The sequence below is a fragment of the Asterias rubens genome, chromosome 1 (assembly GCF_902459465.1).
Source record: "Asterias rubens chromosome 1, eAstRub1.3, whole genome shotgun sequence".
NCBI classification, from domain to species: domain Eukaryota; kingdom Metazoa; phylum Echinodermata; class Asteroidea; order Forcipulatida; family Asteriidae; genus Asterias; species Asterias rubens.
This window is the reverse complement of record NC_047062.1, coordinates 24280236-24296870: the sequence shown is the minus strand read 5'-3', so window position 1 is coordinate 24296870 and position 16635 is coordinate 24280236. Positions and strand designations below refer to the sequence as shown.

Here is a 16635-nt window from a genome sequence, read left to right as displayed (position 1 = left end):
CAGATTGTTGAAAGGTTGTTGAAAGAGTCTTGATACTTAAAGGCAGTGGACACTATTGGTAATTACTCAAATTAAATATTAGCATAAAACCTTACTTGGTAACAAGTTATGGGGAGAGGTTGATAGTAAAAAACATTGATAGAAACTGAATTGACATAGTTTTCGAGAAAGAAGTAATCTTCCACAAATTTGATTTCGAGACTTCAGAATTAGTCAATTTTTAGGTCTCAAAATCAAGCATCTGAAAGCACACAACTTCGTGTGACAAGGGTGTTTTTTCTTTCATTATTATCTCGCAACTTTGACAACCAATTGAGCTCAAATTTTCACAGGTTTGTTATTTTATGCATAATGTTGAGATACACCAAGTGAGAAGACTGGTCTTTAACAATTACCAATAGTGTCTTTAAGTAATAATCAGTTTTTCCAACTTCCCCCAAAATCCTGGCCCTGGTTTTTCCTGATTCTTATGGATTCTGTCAATCCTACTATGCTTGGCATAACACCAGATCTTTGATAAGACTTTATTGGATGTTAAAATTCTATAGGCTGCAATGTTTTCATGGGAAGGGTTGCCTACAAGAATAAATCCAATCCCTTGGCTTGTATTTGGAAGTATTATAACTTTTGGAGGAGTAAAAACTGTAACAGAATTGGGAAATATAGAAAAACAAATTGGTCTCAGTCTGGAAGCTCAATGATTGTAAAGTTTGTAAAGTTCAGAGTACGCCGAATCCCGGCCTTATTCCCCGTTTTTCAATAAATTTGTAGAATACAATTGGATGCTTATCTTTGTGCTTATTGTGTTCGTTCATGAGGGTAAAACTGTTTTTTATGCGTATGAGCCAGTGTTGTAGTCGAGACTTCTAAGTCCAAGACCAAGACTGAGACCTCCCCATCCGAGACCGAGACCAAGGGGGAGACCAGCCCTTCCGAGACCGAGAACAGCCCTCGGAGGGGGAGACCTGGTCTCGAGACCTACAACACTGGTATGAGCGTAGCGAAGGAGGATGAAATTGTAAAGTTTGTACCAGTATAAATCCTTTGCAAAGCAATTGATTAAGTCAAGAAAAAAGCACCATAAATCTCACTGTTGCTTATTTTGTGCGCTGTTTTGTCATTTAGTTTGAGAAAGACTCTGCCATGGCCAGGTCGAAACGTCAGACCATTACCTATATTTTGATTGTATTAATTGTCACAATTGAAATAAACCTTGATGTTGACGGTCACAAAATCTTTCACAAAAAGCAAATTGTATGAATTCAATCAATTACAAGGTTGAAAGACCAATCCTAATGAATAGTGGTACAAGTAGGATTTGAAATGACCTGCCCTTGCTTGCAATGGGTCATTTAATCATGTCCTTGCCATTTTACACACAAAAAAACAGCTCGATAACATGCAGGAATAATACCTTAGGTCAGGGCTAAATTTTAGAGAAGATTTTCCTAAAAACAACCAAGCTTGAATGTCAAAAGGTTCAGCGGAACAGAATTTTTTCTACAAGACGAGAATCAAAATGAGGGAAATCTTTTACACAGTTTAACAATACAATAAACTGTTTTATTTGAACAAAACACTAGATAAATTCTCTGAATTGTTTTTAGAAGAAATGAAAAACATTTTCAGTATCAAGATTACAGTGGCGTCAATATATGAACATTCTTTAGTGTAAATAAAGATGATTTTATTATCATTTGAAAAACACAACAACGCTGGACTTTTCTGGTGACCAGTTTACTGGCCAAATGCTGAAATCACTGGCCTCAGCCTCTGGTCAAGTTTAATTTCTATCCCTGCAGCTGCAGCGCTAGAAATGTTCACACATATGAGATTTCTCCTCTAGTGCTACATTTTTGTTTCATTCTAGTGAGTAGCTGTTGGAGACGAGGCTTACGAGGGGGGGGGGGCAATATTTCAGTAGCACACACTGAACTTTTTTATTGGTAATGTAGAAAGTTTGGTGCATGAATATCAACAATATCTGAACGATCAACTTTCAGAAAATTCCAAGATAAGAAAAACCCATTCCAAGAAAAAGTCAGCACTGGTGTTTACTCTTGTTGCTATTAAATTGGAAAGGAAGTAATCAAACAGTCATCAACAAGTGAACTTTTGAATTTTTATAAATGTGAACATGATAAATAACCCAGAAATTTTAAAAGCTGTTTACTGTGGATAAAATGCTACTAGATAGACAGACCTTAGCATTCATCCAGCATGTCATAGCCAAGTGGTATTTTCCAACAAATGCAATATCTGCTCATGGCGCTTATGTGCTTGTACAAGGTCCCCATAATTGCTTCTCTTAACCCAGATGCACAACTGGTACAGTAATGTGTTTGATTAACTCAATGGGGGGGGGGTCTAGATGATGACATGATGACATCAATGGTCTATATCCTTGGGGGTGGATTTCACAAAGAGTTAAGACTAGTCTTATTTCGAGTTGGGACAAGTTACTCATCCTAACTTAGGAATAGCTACAAGTTTTTGAGTATCTATAATACCAGGTTCAGAAATGCGCTCAAGAGTCGCGGCAAACCAAATAGATTAGGAGCTACATTACTCTGGGTCGACCCAACTAAGTTTTGGTTTCAGACAGGCAAACTTAACATAACATTTACATTAGGTTTGGCTCATGACAAGTTCCAGAGTCGTTCCAACTGACTGCAACAGTCGATCTTTCGACTTCTAGCGTGTCCACCGCTACTAACTTTTTCAGTCGTCAAACTTGTTATGGACTTTGTTCAGAATTTTGTTTGGCATGACTCTGGGGCGCCTGTCTGAAATGGGCGTAACTCTTTGTGAAATTGACCCCAGGAGTAATTATAACAAGCTTTAAGAAATTAAATATCAATCACTGTTTGAAATATCAAGACTTTACTACATCTCAACTATGATTCCACTCAGAGCCAGCACTTCTCTTAAAGACAGTGGACACTATTGGTAATTGTCAAAGACCAGTCTTCTCACTTGGTGTATCTCAACATATGCATAAAATAACAAACCTGTGAAAATTTGGGCTCAATTGGTGGTCGAATAATAATGAAAGAAAAAACACCCTTGTCACACGAAGTTGTGTGCTTTCAGCAGATACTTTATTTCGAGACCTCAAAATCTAATTCTGAGGTCTCGTAATCAAATTCGTGAAAAAATTACTTCTTTCTCAAAAACTATGTTACTTCAGAGAAAGCCATTTCTCACAATGTTTTAATCTATCAACAGCTCCCCATAACTTGTTACCAAGTAAGGTTCTATGCTAATAATTATTTTAAGTAACTACCAATAGTGTCCACTGCCTTGAACAGAGAGTTTATTCACATGTTTGTTACCCGTGATCCTACTCAGTTAAGATCCTTGTGATGACAAAAGACAAAAGTGAACAGACTTTACCCAGAGTCCATGTAGTCATAGACTGCTGTCAATCCAAAGACTTTTTGCCTTAACTGTTACTAAGTCACACTTTGCAGAGTCTGCTTCTTTATGGTGGATACACATAACTGTACAGTTTCTCCAGAGCCTTGCATCCAAAGCTTGACTGTTCCTTGGCAGGCACACCTGGTATATGTGGCGGGCACATCATCCAATCATTACCTGGCGAAGAAAAACATTACATTGGTAAAAATGGGAATCACTCTTACAATTAAAACTTTTGGATAGAAGCCTACAGCAGCTTTCAATAAAGCATTTTGAGAAAAATGTCAAATCAAATCAAATCAAAGTAATTTTTGTTGACAATTTTTTTTATATCAATATTTTAAGTTCTGATGCAAGATTTATTTTAAAGCAATTTTTACCCGTCATGGGGGGAGTGATTAGGGTCCATTCAGTTTGCTTGGCTGGGTCGACCCAGGTGTGCTTAAATCTCGGTCAGCCCCTAACAACATCTAATTGATTCCACTGCTAATTTGGTTATTATATGCACACGTCTGAAACCCTTCACGAATTAGATACTGTACAAGATAGTTTTGCTCATTGTGAAATTTCAAGGTTAATTGGTTTTACAAGCCCAGATCAGTACAGGTGAACACAGCTCGAATACAATAGCTGAATACTCAAAAAGTCACTGTTTTGAGCGTGCAATGTGTCAAATCGGGTTTCATTTGGTCTGACCCAGATCAGCCATGACATTGAACGCACTCGAACACACTGGGGTTACTCAGGAACACAAATTCAACACACCCAAAGTAACTACAAAGAACACTGGGCCTTCCTTATAGTGGCTTTTGGAAAATGTTCAGGCCTTTTCATTCCCATCGTTATGTATAATTTAGGCGTGAAGTTTTACTCAGAACAATAAAGATGGTTTTCAACTTCACATTTAAAACAATGACAAAACCAACAGTTCACAATTAAAGCTTTTTTATAACCTTTTTTTTTCCTTCTCATCTTTCTACAAGTTTGTATTTCCAACTTAAACATTCAACAGCATTCTTAAACATACTACATTTTTCCTCTCATGTTAAAGGCACATGCCCTATAAAAAAATGTTCAAATGGTTGAAATACCCACCAGCATGATGGAAGGCTTTTAGTTTCCTCAGTGACCTCATTGTCGACGGCAAATAACGACAGCAATTTTCACTCAAGTCCAGCTCTTCCAAGTTGTGCATTAAGCCTGCTTCTGCTGGGAGAGTCCTAATCAAGTTTCCACCGAGCTTCAGAGTGATCAAACTACAAGACATCCTCCCTGCAAATATCTCTCCTGGAACATCCCGAAGGAGGTTCTTAGTCAAGTCCAGTACCTTCAGACGAGCCAAGTCACCGATGCAAGACGGTAGAACCACAATCTTATTATGAGCTGCCGTGAGCTCCTCAAGACTCTGCAGGCAGCTGATTGTCTTGGGTAGGGTTATCACCCTGTTGAAACTGACATCTAAGGTGATAAGTCGGGTCAATTCTTCACAGATTCGTTGAGGTATCTCATTAATGGCATTCTGCGAGATGTCCAGTGTTTCTAAATGATGAAGTCGGGTGAGACATGATGGAAGAGGCCCTCTAAGTCCACAGCCACTTAAGTACAGATGTTTCAGGCAGTTCAACTTGTCCACTAGTTCACTTGGTAGGCGTTGAAGTTTAATTTGATTTAGGATCAAGCAACCATGCACCCTGGCTTCTTTTATCTTTAGGTGAACAACAGCTTCAGTGGAAGGATCATCCCTATGACTACTTTGTCCAGTCTTTTTCAATCCAGTTGCTGGCATACTAAGGAAAGATTTTTAAAGATTCTTAAAAGAAGGATAAACACCAACAATTAAGATTGTGATTGAAAGGTACAACATGCCACGGATTTCATCTTGTACATGGCAAGGCCACTTAGTTTCAAAAGGTCACTTCTATTGGAAATCTTTAAAGTCTATGGGAAAATGTTGAAGGGGCACCAAGGACAAGAACAGGGCAAGGAAGGTCATGGGTTTAAAGTAATTCCAGGTCTGTTACAAAACCTAACGGTAACAGCGGATTTGGACCATTTTAAAAGTTTGTTTTCAGTCTTGAAGTTTGAAGATGTACCTTGGTTTGAAAATGTACCTTGGTTTGAAATTATAATAAACATTTGAGAAAAAAACATATTCAGTAGTGTTTGTGTAAAGATTTACTAAATGACTATTATAGACCCAGCAGTAACTATGGTTATTGAAAATACGTACTACAAAAACTACAAATGAATACTGTATCATCAGTAGCAAAAGGTCTGAAACTTGTAGCAAAAGGTCTGAAACTTGAAACAAAATGAAAACAACAATTCTTTTCAATTAATTAGGAAATTAAGAAAGTCTGATGACATTTACCTTCGTATAGCTTATATCTCCGTTTTTACTAGTCCGAGTTACTGGACCTGGGACTAGACAACGCCTTAGTCTTGAACATTTTGGACATTATCTGGTGTTTATTATACATTGTAGATGAATTTAGAAATACCCCAAATCATGTCAGAAAGGAAATGTCGTTTTTAAAAACATGCATTGTTTGGTTGGGTTGGGTCTAGCATCGCCCCACTTGTGCGGCCAAGCTGCCAAGGCTAGCTGAATTCGCTGAATTCAGCTAGCCTTGGCCTAGGTCTTGCCTAGCCCTGCGTAGGACGGCAGTCAATGCCATAGGCCCACTTGTATTTACACTTCGGTTCAGCTCAAAGCCAAAGGTTGGGTATGACACCTCCATCATCATCATGATCATGGTGGTATGATTACACCTAAATGTTCTCATTCTGCCGATTGTTTTTGATTCATTGTGCACCAAATATGTTTTTTTTTTATCTCATGCTACTGTGTTTCTTGGGTAAATACAACATAATGTGCTTTTTGTAGTGAATTACAGCATTTAATTTTGCAATAAATGTTATTGAAAAAAAAAATTATGGTTGGTTGGGTCCAGAATTAAACTCGGATTTGACTTTCACAAAATGTTTAATGAAATCCAGGATCGCGGTTTAAAATGTGATTCTAACCCGTCCTCCTTAACTTAATTAAAAAATAACAAAGATGCTTTTTATTTAGAGAATACCTTTTGTTTGTGTGGAGATTATCAGCCTTGCACGTGTTGATCCACGTACTTCCGTCAACAAACCAACATCAACGATCAGAGAACTGTCAAAGTAAAGTGGAAAAGGCCCTCAAGAGGTGGAAATGCGTCAGTCCTCACCTTAAAGGGAATTTCTCTCTCTCTGCGCCTCGTTTTATTAGGGCGGGGGGGGGGGTGCTATGTTATGATGTTACCATAGAACTATATTAGCTCTATGGATGTTACCCATACTTTTTTGTTTGTTTCGAGTTATTAATCTCTCATCCCTTGGTTAGCTAGTGTTTGGAATGGAAATAAAGTGAAATAATTATATAATCTAATTTTTGAGAACAATACCGTACAGACACACTGCACTGTACATTGTTTGAACCAACTGCAGGTCTCAGCCTCATCAGTTGATGGCTAGATCTCTTCAGAGATGACAACCCTCGCTGTACCAAAGAACATGCTACTTAGTTAGCTTTAATAAGACAAGTAATGAAACACATAGTTTGGGATCAGAATTGGTAAGAACCAAAAATCGTGAAGATCACAGATTTAAATCAAAGTTGCATGGTCTAATGATGATGATGGTAGAAAACATCCCATGAAATATTATTGTCTGATATGTCATATTTGTTGAGAAATGAATAATCTTATTTCGTGTATGGAGTTTATCGCTCAGTGAGCGTTTTATTCATTTTTCGTGACCCAAATGGCCGATCTCAAACTTCTACAGGTTTGTCAGTTCATGTATTTGGTGGATTACATAAAGTACTTACACAACTAGCAACTGTTTGATTAGCAAACACCATTATTCTGTAATGTTCCTTTAAAGACACTGGACACTATTGGTAATTGTCAAAGACTAGTCTTCACAGTTGGTGTATCTCAACATTATGCTTAAAACAACAAACCTGTGAAAATTTAAGCTCAATCGGTCGTCGAAGTTGCGGTGGTGACTTTGTATGAATTTTGTTGACACATTAATTTCATACAAATCGGCTGTTGGTTCATTGGATGAATGCAGTAATGCTGCAAACACACAACAAGTTGTTAAAATCAAACTTGTCTTATTTGATTTCACTCAAGCTGGTATCTGAACTCTGCTGGCAGTTCCCAATCATCCCAAGCACTGAGTTGATGTCTGGCACCTACAGCTGAATGTGGCATGTTTTTGTTTACATACTCTCAGGTAAGTTTATTAATTATAATACCTTGATATGTTTAAAAGCAGTAGACACTATTGGTAATTGTCAAAGACTAGCCTTCACAGTTGGTGTATCTCAACATTATGCATCAAATAACAAACCTGTGAAAAGTTTAGCTCAATCGGTCATCAAAGTTGCGAGATAATAATAATAGAAGAAAACACTCTTGTCACACGAAGTTGTGTGCGTTTAGATGGTTGATTTTGAGACCTCAAGTTCTAAACTTGAGGTCTCAAAATCAAATTCGTGGAAAATTACTTCTTTCTCCAAAACTATGGCACTTCAGAGGGAGCTGTTTCTCACAATGTTTTATACCACTAACCTCTCCCTATTACTTGTCACCAAGAAAGGTTGTATGCTAATAATTATTTTGAGTAATTACCAATAGTGTCCACTGCCTTTAAAGGAAAGGTAGTTCACCCATTCATGGGTCTTTATAATAAGAGTTAGTTTTTTATAAAGTGCATTTTTTTTCTACATTAACAGATCAATGCGCTTTACATTAGTGAAGCGTTCGTGGACCAATAGCGTCTGTAATCTTTCTCAGCTCCCTGAGGAATATTCAACCTGGGCTGCTATTGCGCTCCAAACGCTTTTTCAAACATCCCCGTGGAGATTTCTTTTTGCATTTTTTTGAACCCACTTCCCAAGACCAGTGATCTTGACCCACACGCCTACTGCTGACAATAACCGAAATGCTTAAGAGCAGAAAGCAGTCCTAGCAATGTGAACTTGTCAAATTTTCCTTGAAAAAAATCTTTAAGTCTATAGCCTTGTGAACGTGTCAAATTTGGCTTGAAAAAAATCTGTAAGGCTATAATCCTTGTGAACTTGTGAAAATTTCCTTGAAAAAGTATACAAGGTTTATATTATAGCCTTGTGAACTTGTCAAATTTTGTTTGGAAAAATCTACAAAGCCATAGCCTTGTGAACTTGTCAAAATTTTGCTTGAAAAGGTCTACAAGGCCTTCAGTGTAGGCCTACTTGTCAAATTTTGTTTCAGTTTGTAGCTCGAATTGGTTATAATATTTTGGTATTGTTTTGTTAAAGTTAAATAAAGTTAAAGTAAATTGTGCATAGAGTTAGTCATAGTGACGACCAGGCTTTCAGGGGACTCAAAGTCTGGCCGAAACCAGCGTGGTGATCACCCATTAGAACCCTTCAGGGACTTGCCGTCCCGGTCCCTCCTTTACCCTCCCACACGGTAAATCATCCACACCTAATTTGGGGATAGATGACGGACCCCAATTCATTACTGGTGCAAGCAGTAAAAGTCATGTCCCTCTTGGTACGGGTAGGATTCGAACCGGTGTCCCAGCTCTGGATTGCACGCACAATGGAACTACCAGTACACCGTGTCGCCACAGTGCCCGCTGGTGTTTGGACATGATTTTTATACTACTACTTTTAAAAACTGCAAAAAACACATGATAAGTGCGGGTTTTTCTTGAAAGTTTTTATGTCTGGAGAAAGGTAATACGTTTGTAGCTTTGTGTTCTACGCCATCACGGAAGTCCTCCATTCATGATGCCATCGATGTACTTATTTTACATCGAACTTATTTATTATCTAACTTTAAAAAATGGGGAAAATTTGCAACATACAGTCGGTGAAATTCGAGAGGCGCAGCATGGAAGTTTGTGACAAAACGTTATTGTTTGATTTAGGCGTATTTGCAATGGTCTCCTTCACTTGTCTGCTCTCGCCTGACGCCAGTTAAAATATCCAAGAATTGCCAGCGAATCTAGAATTAGAAACTTCAAACCAAAAACAGTTCGCTTATCCCTAGCAGCAACTAAAACATAACATTTTACTCCCCTCTTGTTTTTTTTATTATTATATGTAAACTTACCCCTGTGGTTAAAATTATCAAAATGCATTTAAGGACACACATGAAAAGACAATTTAAACATAAAAAATAGCAGGAGGAAAAAACAGCATTATCATGGTTAAAAAAATCGTGTAATAATATTATGTCTTTGTTGTTTTGCATCTTTGTGAGTGACGACTTTTGAAGCAATTTTTATTTAGTAGTGAGAAGGGATTTCTCTCTTAGATAGTGATGTGGTGTGGTTCATATTGGGGATATTGTTTGTTTTATTTAATTGTTTATCCTGTTGCGCTTGGTATTTTTAACCAGAATTTATCAAAATCATACAGCAGGTGCATCAATTAGTACAACTCATTAACTTTGCGCGGGAGACTCTACAATCCGCCAACAGAGGGCGTGATTCCTATTTTAATACCTAGTCAGATACCCTAAACCAAATTCAACGCTGAATGCACGGATGAAGTCCAGCTTGATAAATCACGTTATTCCCATTCAGAAACGCATGCTGGATTAGAAATTCTCACAAACATGGACGGAGAGGAGTCATTTGCTTCTTCGAGAGTATTTTGCCCGCGATTTGGCTCCATTTTACCGTTTCCTAAAAAGAGAACGGTAGTTATGAAATGCAAGACATGTCCTCACAAAGTAAATACAAAAAGTAAGTTTGGAATATATGTATTTCTTGTGGAAACCGGAGCTTGTAAAGTTGTGTGTGATGGCCCCCTGGACTTGTGCGTTATTTATAAAATTGGTAGGCGGGGTCGGGACGTGGCCAAGGAGGCGGTGGGGGAGGAGGCTAATGCATGATCGCAACATACTTTGAATATTATATTAAATACATTAATGCAAATTCAGCTCAATGACTTTGACTCTGATGATGTAAATGACATGTGATTGATAATTTGTTGGTTACAAAACAAATTGAATATTTTTTAAGTACAAAAAAATATATTTATAAATATAAAAAATTAAATAATAGACTTAGGGTTTCAATATTAATTTTGTAATTTACTAGGTCTGTCTGTAGGATTAATGATTGCCTTTATATCATCCTTGTAATGATTGCACCCTGGTGGCTCATCCGCTGTTGTTTGGTCATGTTATAATTTATTAAAAAAATATATATACATGTAATATAAATAAAATCATCTTTTTTAGTTGTGGTAAAAAAAACTGAAAGAAATACCCTTGGTACAACCGCTTTTTCATTTGATATGAAATATTATAGTATCTAATTTTATTTACCTCAATGAGATATCCCTTTGTTTGTAAAAATGAGTGAAAAAGTGATGGCGCCATACGGAAAGTTATCCCCATTGACTGTCTGACTTGTCTTTTTTGGAAATGAATGTTTCAGATTTTCAAATCTTATGATGAGGCATGGTCTGTGCTGTGCAACCTGCCGGTGCCGGGCACTCCTGATTTAATTGATTTCTCATGATTTAAACACAAGTTAAAATTACATTCCTTTCATTCACAGATTTTCAACGGATAACTTTCCGTATGGCGCCACCACTTTTTCACTCATTTTTACAAAAAGGGATATATCAATCAGGTAAATTAGATACTATATTATTTCAGGCCTGATACTTAACGGAGGCGATTGCCTTCGTTGCCCCTTGCCATTGCCTTGGTGCCCTTGAAATGCTCCAGTAGAAATTTACAATTTCCTCATAGGGTGCCCTTTGCTAAAGAGAAAATGCCTTGGTGCCCTTGCCCTTTCAAAAACGAAGCATACAGGCCTGGTATTTTATTTCAAATGAAAAAGTGGTGGCGCCATACGGAAACTTTTCCTTTTCAACAAAATGTAACACTTGTGTAAGTTGTGTTTATTAATATTATCAGTGAATTTTTTGTTCTTTGTATCACTCAGCTGTGACCGCATATATCACTATCATTAGCACAGACAGCATATTTTTGAATGAATGAAAAGTCACTTTTTGTCTTCCTTCTTATTACAGCTGCACTACATGGTGTGGTCTATCATTCATACCTGGGTCTCAACTCTAGCAAGAATGTTGAAGGTCGTCACGAGGTCGTCAGCCAGAAAGACCTAGAGGACCACTGGTGAGTGAAACACTGGAGTTTTAGGCCAAGTGAAAAAAGAAACATGTTTTTAGCCGCCCGCTTCCTTTTTACAGATCGCCTCCTTTTTTTATTCTTTTTTTATTTTATTTTTGTATGCACATTTAAAACAAAAATTATGCACATTTTTTTTAAAGGGTATTTTTAAACGTTCTCAGCTAAAACAATCTGAATGTCTTGACCAAAACGTTTTATTTATGTATTGTGTGTTTGAGCAGTAGAAAAAACAATGGATATTTGACATTTTAAAAAGAATGGTGGCCATCTTGAAATAAAAAAAAATAAAATAAAAAGCCCCTACTCTTTCCTTTTTTTGAGAAACCCGGCGCTAAACATGTTTCTTTTTTTACTCGGCCTTATCTTAGGAAATGTCCAAATTGTTTAGGTTTACGTCTTGATGTTTACATACAGAAATGTTTGTACTTTATTGTTGTTTATTTGTCTATACTATAACCACCAAAACAATTTGTTTGTATTTTTTTCTTTCAGAGGTTTCATTATTTATATTTAACTCTAAATTAACAAAAAAAGATGTACAATTAAAATCTGTGAAAAGGGTTCACCACCCACAGCGAAACCTCTGGCAATTTTTTAAATTGGTTTATGAAAAAGATGCACAATAGATGAAATTTATCAGGTGATTTATTTCATATGGTTTCTTTTGAAGAATATAACCCCCAAAATATTTAGGTTCACCGTTCTATTTTATTTCAGGAAAGAAACAAAAACAAATCAGTGTTAAGGGTTTGCCACCTGTAGGGGAACCTCTGGTCAATTATGAAATTGTTTGAAAGATAAATGCACAATTTTGGTTTGAATAAAAGGTGGTTTATCATTTGGTAAAAAAAAGAAAGCAACCCCCAAATGTCTTTGTTTGTACTTGCTTATTTTATGCCAGAGGTTTTATCCCTCTGAAAACAGCAAAAATCACTGATAAAGGTTTGCCAACCGTAGGGAAACCTCTGGCCAATGTTTTAACTGTGTTTAATTGAAAAATGTACCAGCACTTTTGAAAATTACCCCCCCGGCCCCCAAATATTTGGCTAGAAATAGTTTTGTTTTATTTCAGAGGTTTTATATTTAACTCTTAAAAAGAGCAAAATTCAGTGATATGGGTTCGCCACCCGTAGGGAAACCTCTGGCAAAATTTTTAACTGTGTTTAATTGAAAAATGTACCACTTCATTTTAAAAGGCGTTTTTTTAAAAATAAATTTGATAAATTTTGAAAATTACCCTCCCCCCCACCCCAAATATTTGCTTAGAAATAGTTTCATTTCAGAGGTTTTATATTTAACTTAAAGGAACCTGTTGCCTTGGATCGGACGAGTTGGTCTATACAAAGCGTTTGTAACCGTTTTTTATATAATGCATATGGTTGGAAAGATGTTTTAAAAGTAGGATACAATGATCCACACAAATTGGCCACGCAGTTGCTTGGTTTTCCCTTTACTGTGCGAACTAACACGGTCGGCCATTTATGGAAGTCAAAAATTTGACTCCCATAAATGGCCGTCCATGTTAGTCGACGAGGTAAAAGGAAAACCGTGCAATTTCGAGGCATGTTTGTGTGGATCATTGTATTCTACTTTTACAACATCTTTCTACTCGTATGCATTTTATAACAGACGGTTGCAAACGCTTTTCAAAGACCAACTCGACCGATCCAAGGCAACGTGTTCCTTTAAGAAGAGCAAACTTCAGTGATATGGGAAACCCCTGGCAAATTTTTTAACTGTGTTTGATTGAAAATTGCGCCACTTCAAATTAAAAGTTGACATTTGGTAAATTTTGAAAAATAACCCCAAATATTTTGATATACAAAAAGGTGTTTTTCATTTCAGAGGTTTTATATTTTACCTGTGAAAAAAATCAGTGACAAAGGGTTCGCCACCCGTAAGGAAACCCCTGGCCAATTTTTTTGAAATGTTTGGGGAAAAAAGCAAACCTAATTTGTTGATGTATCGAAATCTTTACCTCGGATGGATTCATCGCTACTGTGACATGGTTTTGCTTCTTTCTGTTCTCAGCAAGTAGAACCAGTAGACCTATTTTGCTGAAACTTTCACAGTTTTATTTCATCTTAGGCGCTTTATCACAAATTTTTTTTTTTTTCAATTGTTTTTTCATTGTTTAATTTCATTTTTGTATCTGGTCTGGTTTCAGATTGACAGGGCATGTACCAAGTGCGGTCACGATGGACTTCATTTCCACACCAGACGATCACGATCAGCTGATGAAGGACAAACCGTCTTCTATTTCTGCCCATCATGCAAGTAAGTTAATCACTACTTAAGCCTGGTTCCTTTTTCCTGCAAATGCAAAGTGAATTTTGGCGACACAGCCCTGTTTTCTTAGCGAATGTTTCGAAGGGGTTGAACACAGTTCAACTGTTGCGAGTTATTCATTGCGAGTTTGTGACAACAAAATTTGCTTCGCATTCGCAGGAAGTATGAACCGGGCTTTAGGCTTGAAGACCCTTTTAGGTTTCTTGTGATTTATTTAGCTTGGTCACTACATATTTGGCTGCACAGGCAGTTTATTCCCAAGGGAGCTGAGTTGGTTTGATGAATAAAATAAATGGTTAAGTGATCAGGGGTAGCACTGTTGAAGAGCCACGAGCGTCACTGATTTACGGATTTCAGTGCTACATGAGGATAAGTACAATCAGAAATTCACTGTTTACATGACATGTGTGTAAAGCACAATATGGTTACAAGTGTAGCATTCAGCAAAACAGAAACAAACAAAACATGCAATTGGATCTTGAAGGATCTGCGGTGGACTTCACAAAGAGTTAAGACAAGTCTTATCTTGAGTTAGGACAAGTTACTCGTCTAACTTAGGACTAGCCTTAAGTTTGAATATCTCATGGGACTAGTCCTAAGTAAGGACCAGTCCCAACTCTTTGTGAAATTGACCCCAAGATGGTTAGGGTCAAAGGTTTTTTTTTATGTAAAAGTAATTTTTTTATCCATTTTTTTATATTTACAGCCATCAAGAGATTGAGTACTCCTGAAGAGAATCAACATCTTCGGATCAGTCTACACTTATAGATCTCAAGACAAGAGCTCACTGGAACAAGGAGATGAAATCACCACCGGCGACGAGGACAACGATGACGACCTGATGCCACAGAGATGTCTTACTGATGAGGAGGCCGATTTTTTGACTGGTTTATTCATTGAAAAATGCGCCACTTCATATAAGGTGATTTATAAGTTTTGAAAAACAAGCCTCCTACTATTTGGTTTTATATTTTGAACTCTGAAAACAGAAGAGCAAAAATTCAGTGACAAAGGGTTCGCCACCCGTAAGGAAACCCCTGGCCGAATTTTTAACTGTGTTTGATTGAAAATTGCAACACTTTAAATTGAAAGTTGACATTTGGTAAATTTTGAAAAATAACAGGAAACCCCTCCAAATATTTTGATATACAAATAGGTTCGTTTTATTTCAGAGGTTTTATATTTTACCTGTGAAAACAGAGCAAAAATCAGTGACAGTCTGTAAGAAAACCCCTGGCCAATTATTTTTTAAATGTTTGGGGAAAAAGCAAACATAGTTTGTTGATGTATCGAAATCTTTACCTTGGATGGATTCATCGCTACTGGGACAGGGTTTTGCTTCTTTCTGTTTTCTAAGCAAGTAGAACCAATTAACCTATTTTGCTGAACTTTTCACCGTTTTATTTCATCTTTCTAACCATTTGTGAAATCGACCCCAGGATGGTTAGGGTCAAATGTTCATTTTTTTATGTAAAAGTAGTTTTTTTATATATTTTTTTATATTTACAGGCATCAAGGGATTGAGTACTCCTGAAGATAATCAACATCTTCGGATCAGTCTACACTTAGAGATCTCAAGACAAGAGCTCACTGGAACAAGGAGATGAAATCACCACCGGCGACGAGGACAACGATGACAACCTGATGCCACAAAGATGTCTTACTGATGAGGAGGCTGATTTTTTGACTGGTTTATTCATTGAAAAATGCGCCACTTCATATAAGGTGATTTATAAGTTTTGAAAAACAAGCCCCCTACTATTTGGTTTTATATTTTGAACTCTGAAAACAGAAGAGCAAAAATTCAGTGACAAAGGGTTCGCCACCCGTAAGGAAACCCCTGGCCGAATTTTTAACTGTGTTTGATTGAAAATTGCAACACACTTCAAATTGAAAGTTGACATTTGGTAAATTTTGAAAAATAACAGGAAACCCCTCCAAATATTTTGATATACAAATAGGTTCGTTTTATTTCAGAGGTTTTATATTTTACCTGTGAAAACAGAGAGCAAAAATCAGTGAAAGTCTGTAAGAAAACCCCTGGCCAATTATTTTTTAAATGTTTGGGGAAAAAGCAAACATAGTTTGTTGATGTATCGAAATCTTTACCTTGGATGGATTCATCGCTACTGTGACAGGGTTTTGCTTCTTTCTGTTTTCTAAGCAAGTAGAACCAATTAACCTATTTTGCTGAACTTTTCACCGTTTTATTTCATCTTTCTAACCATTTGTGAAATCGACCCCAGGATGGTTAGGGTCAAAGGTTCATTTTTTTATGTAAAAGTAATTTTTTTATATATTTTTTTATATTTACAGGCATCAAGGGATTGAGTACTCCTGAAGATAATCAACATCTTCGGATCAGTCTACACTTAGAGATCTCAAGACAAGAGCTCACTGGAACAAGGAGATGAAATCACCACCGGCGACGAGGACAACGATGACAACCTGATGCCACAAAGATGTCTTACTGATGAGGAGGCTGATTTTTTGACTGGTTTATTCATTGAAAAATGCGCCACTTCATATAAGGTGATTTATAAGTTTTGAAAAACAAGCCCCCTACTATTTGGTTTTATATTTTGAACTCTGAAAACAGAAGAGCAAAAATTCAGTGACAAAGGGTTCGCCACCCGTAAGGAAACCCCTGGCCGAATTTTTAACTGTGTTTGATTGAAAATTGCAACACACTTCAAATTGAAAGTTGACATTTGGTAAATTT

At 36.9% G+C, this 16635-nt stretch overlaps 1 protein-coding gene across 2 annotated transcripts; it reads right to left on the bottom strand.

The window, feature by feature from the left end:
• Window positions 1-3262: 3262 nt before the first annotated feature.
• LOC117296051 (plant intracellular Ras-group-related LRR protein 5-like) lies at window positions 3263-6584 on the bottom strand. Of its 2 annotated transcripts, none has more exons than XM_033778918.1 (3): window positions 6504-6584; window positions 4516-5207; window positions 3263-3597 (listed from the first exon to the last, which is right to left on the bottom strand). In XM_033778918.1, exons 2-3 carry the CDS (start codon window positions 5204-5206, stop codon window positions 3485-3487), a joined length of 804 nt encoding a protein of 267 aa, XP_033634809.1. In that variant the 5' UTR covers window position 5207; window positions 6504-6584; the 3' UTR covers window positions 3263-3484. The 2 variants fall into 2 exon arrangements, with proteins under 2 accessions (XP_033634809.1, XP_033634816.1); XM_033778925.1 differs by having other exon boundaries at window positions 4516-5230; window positions 6504-6577.
• Between the last annotated feature and the right edge of the window lie 10051 nt (window positions 6585-16635).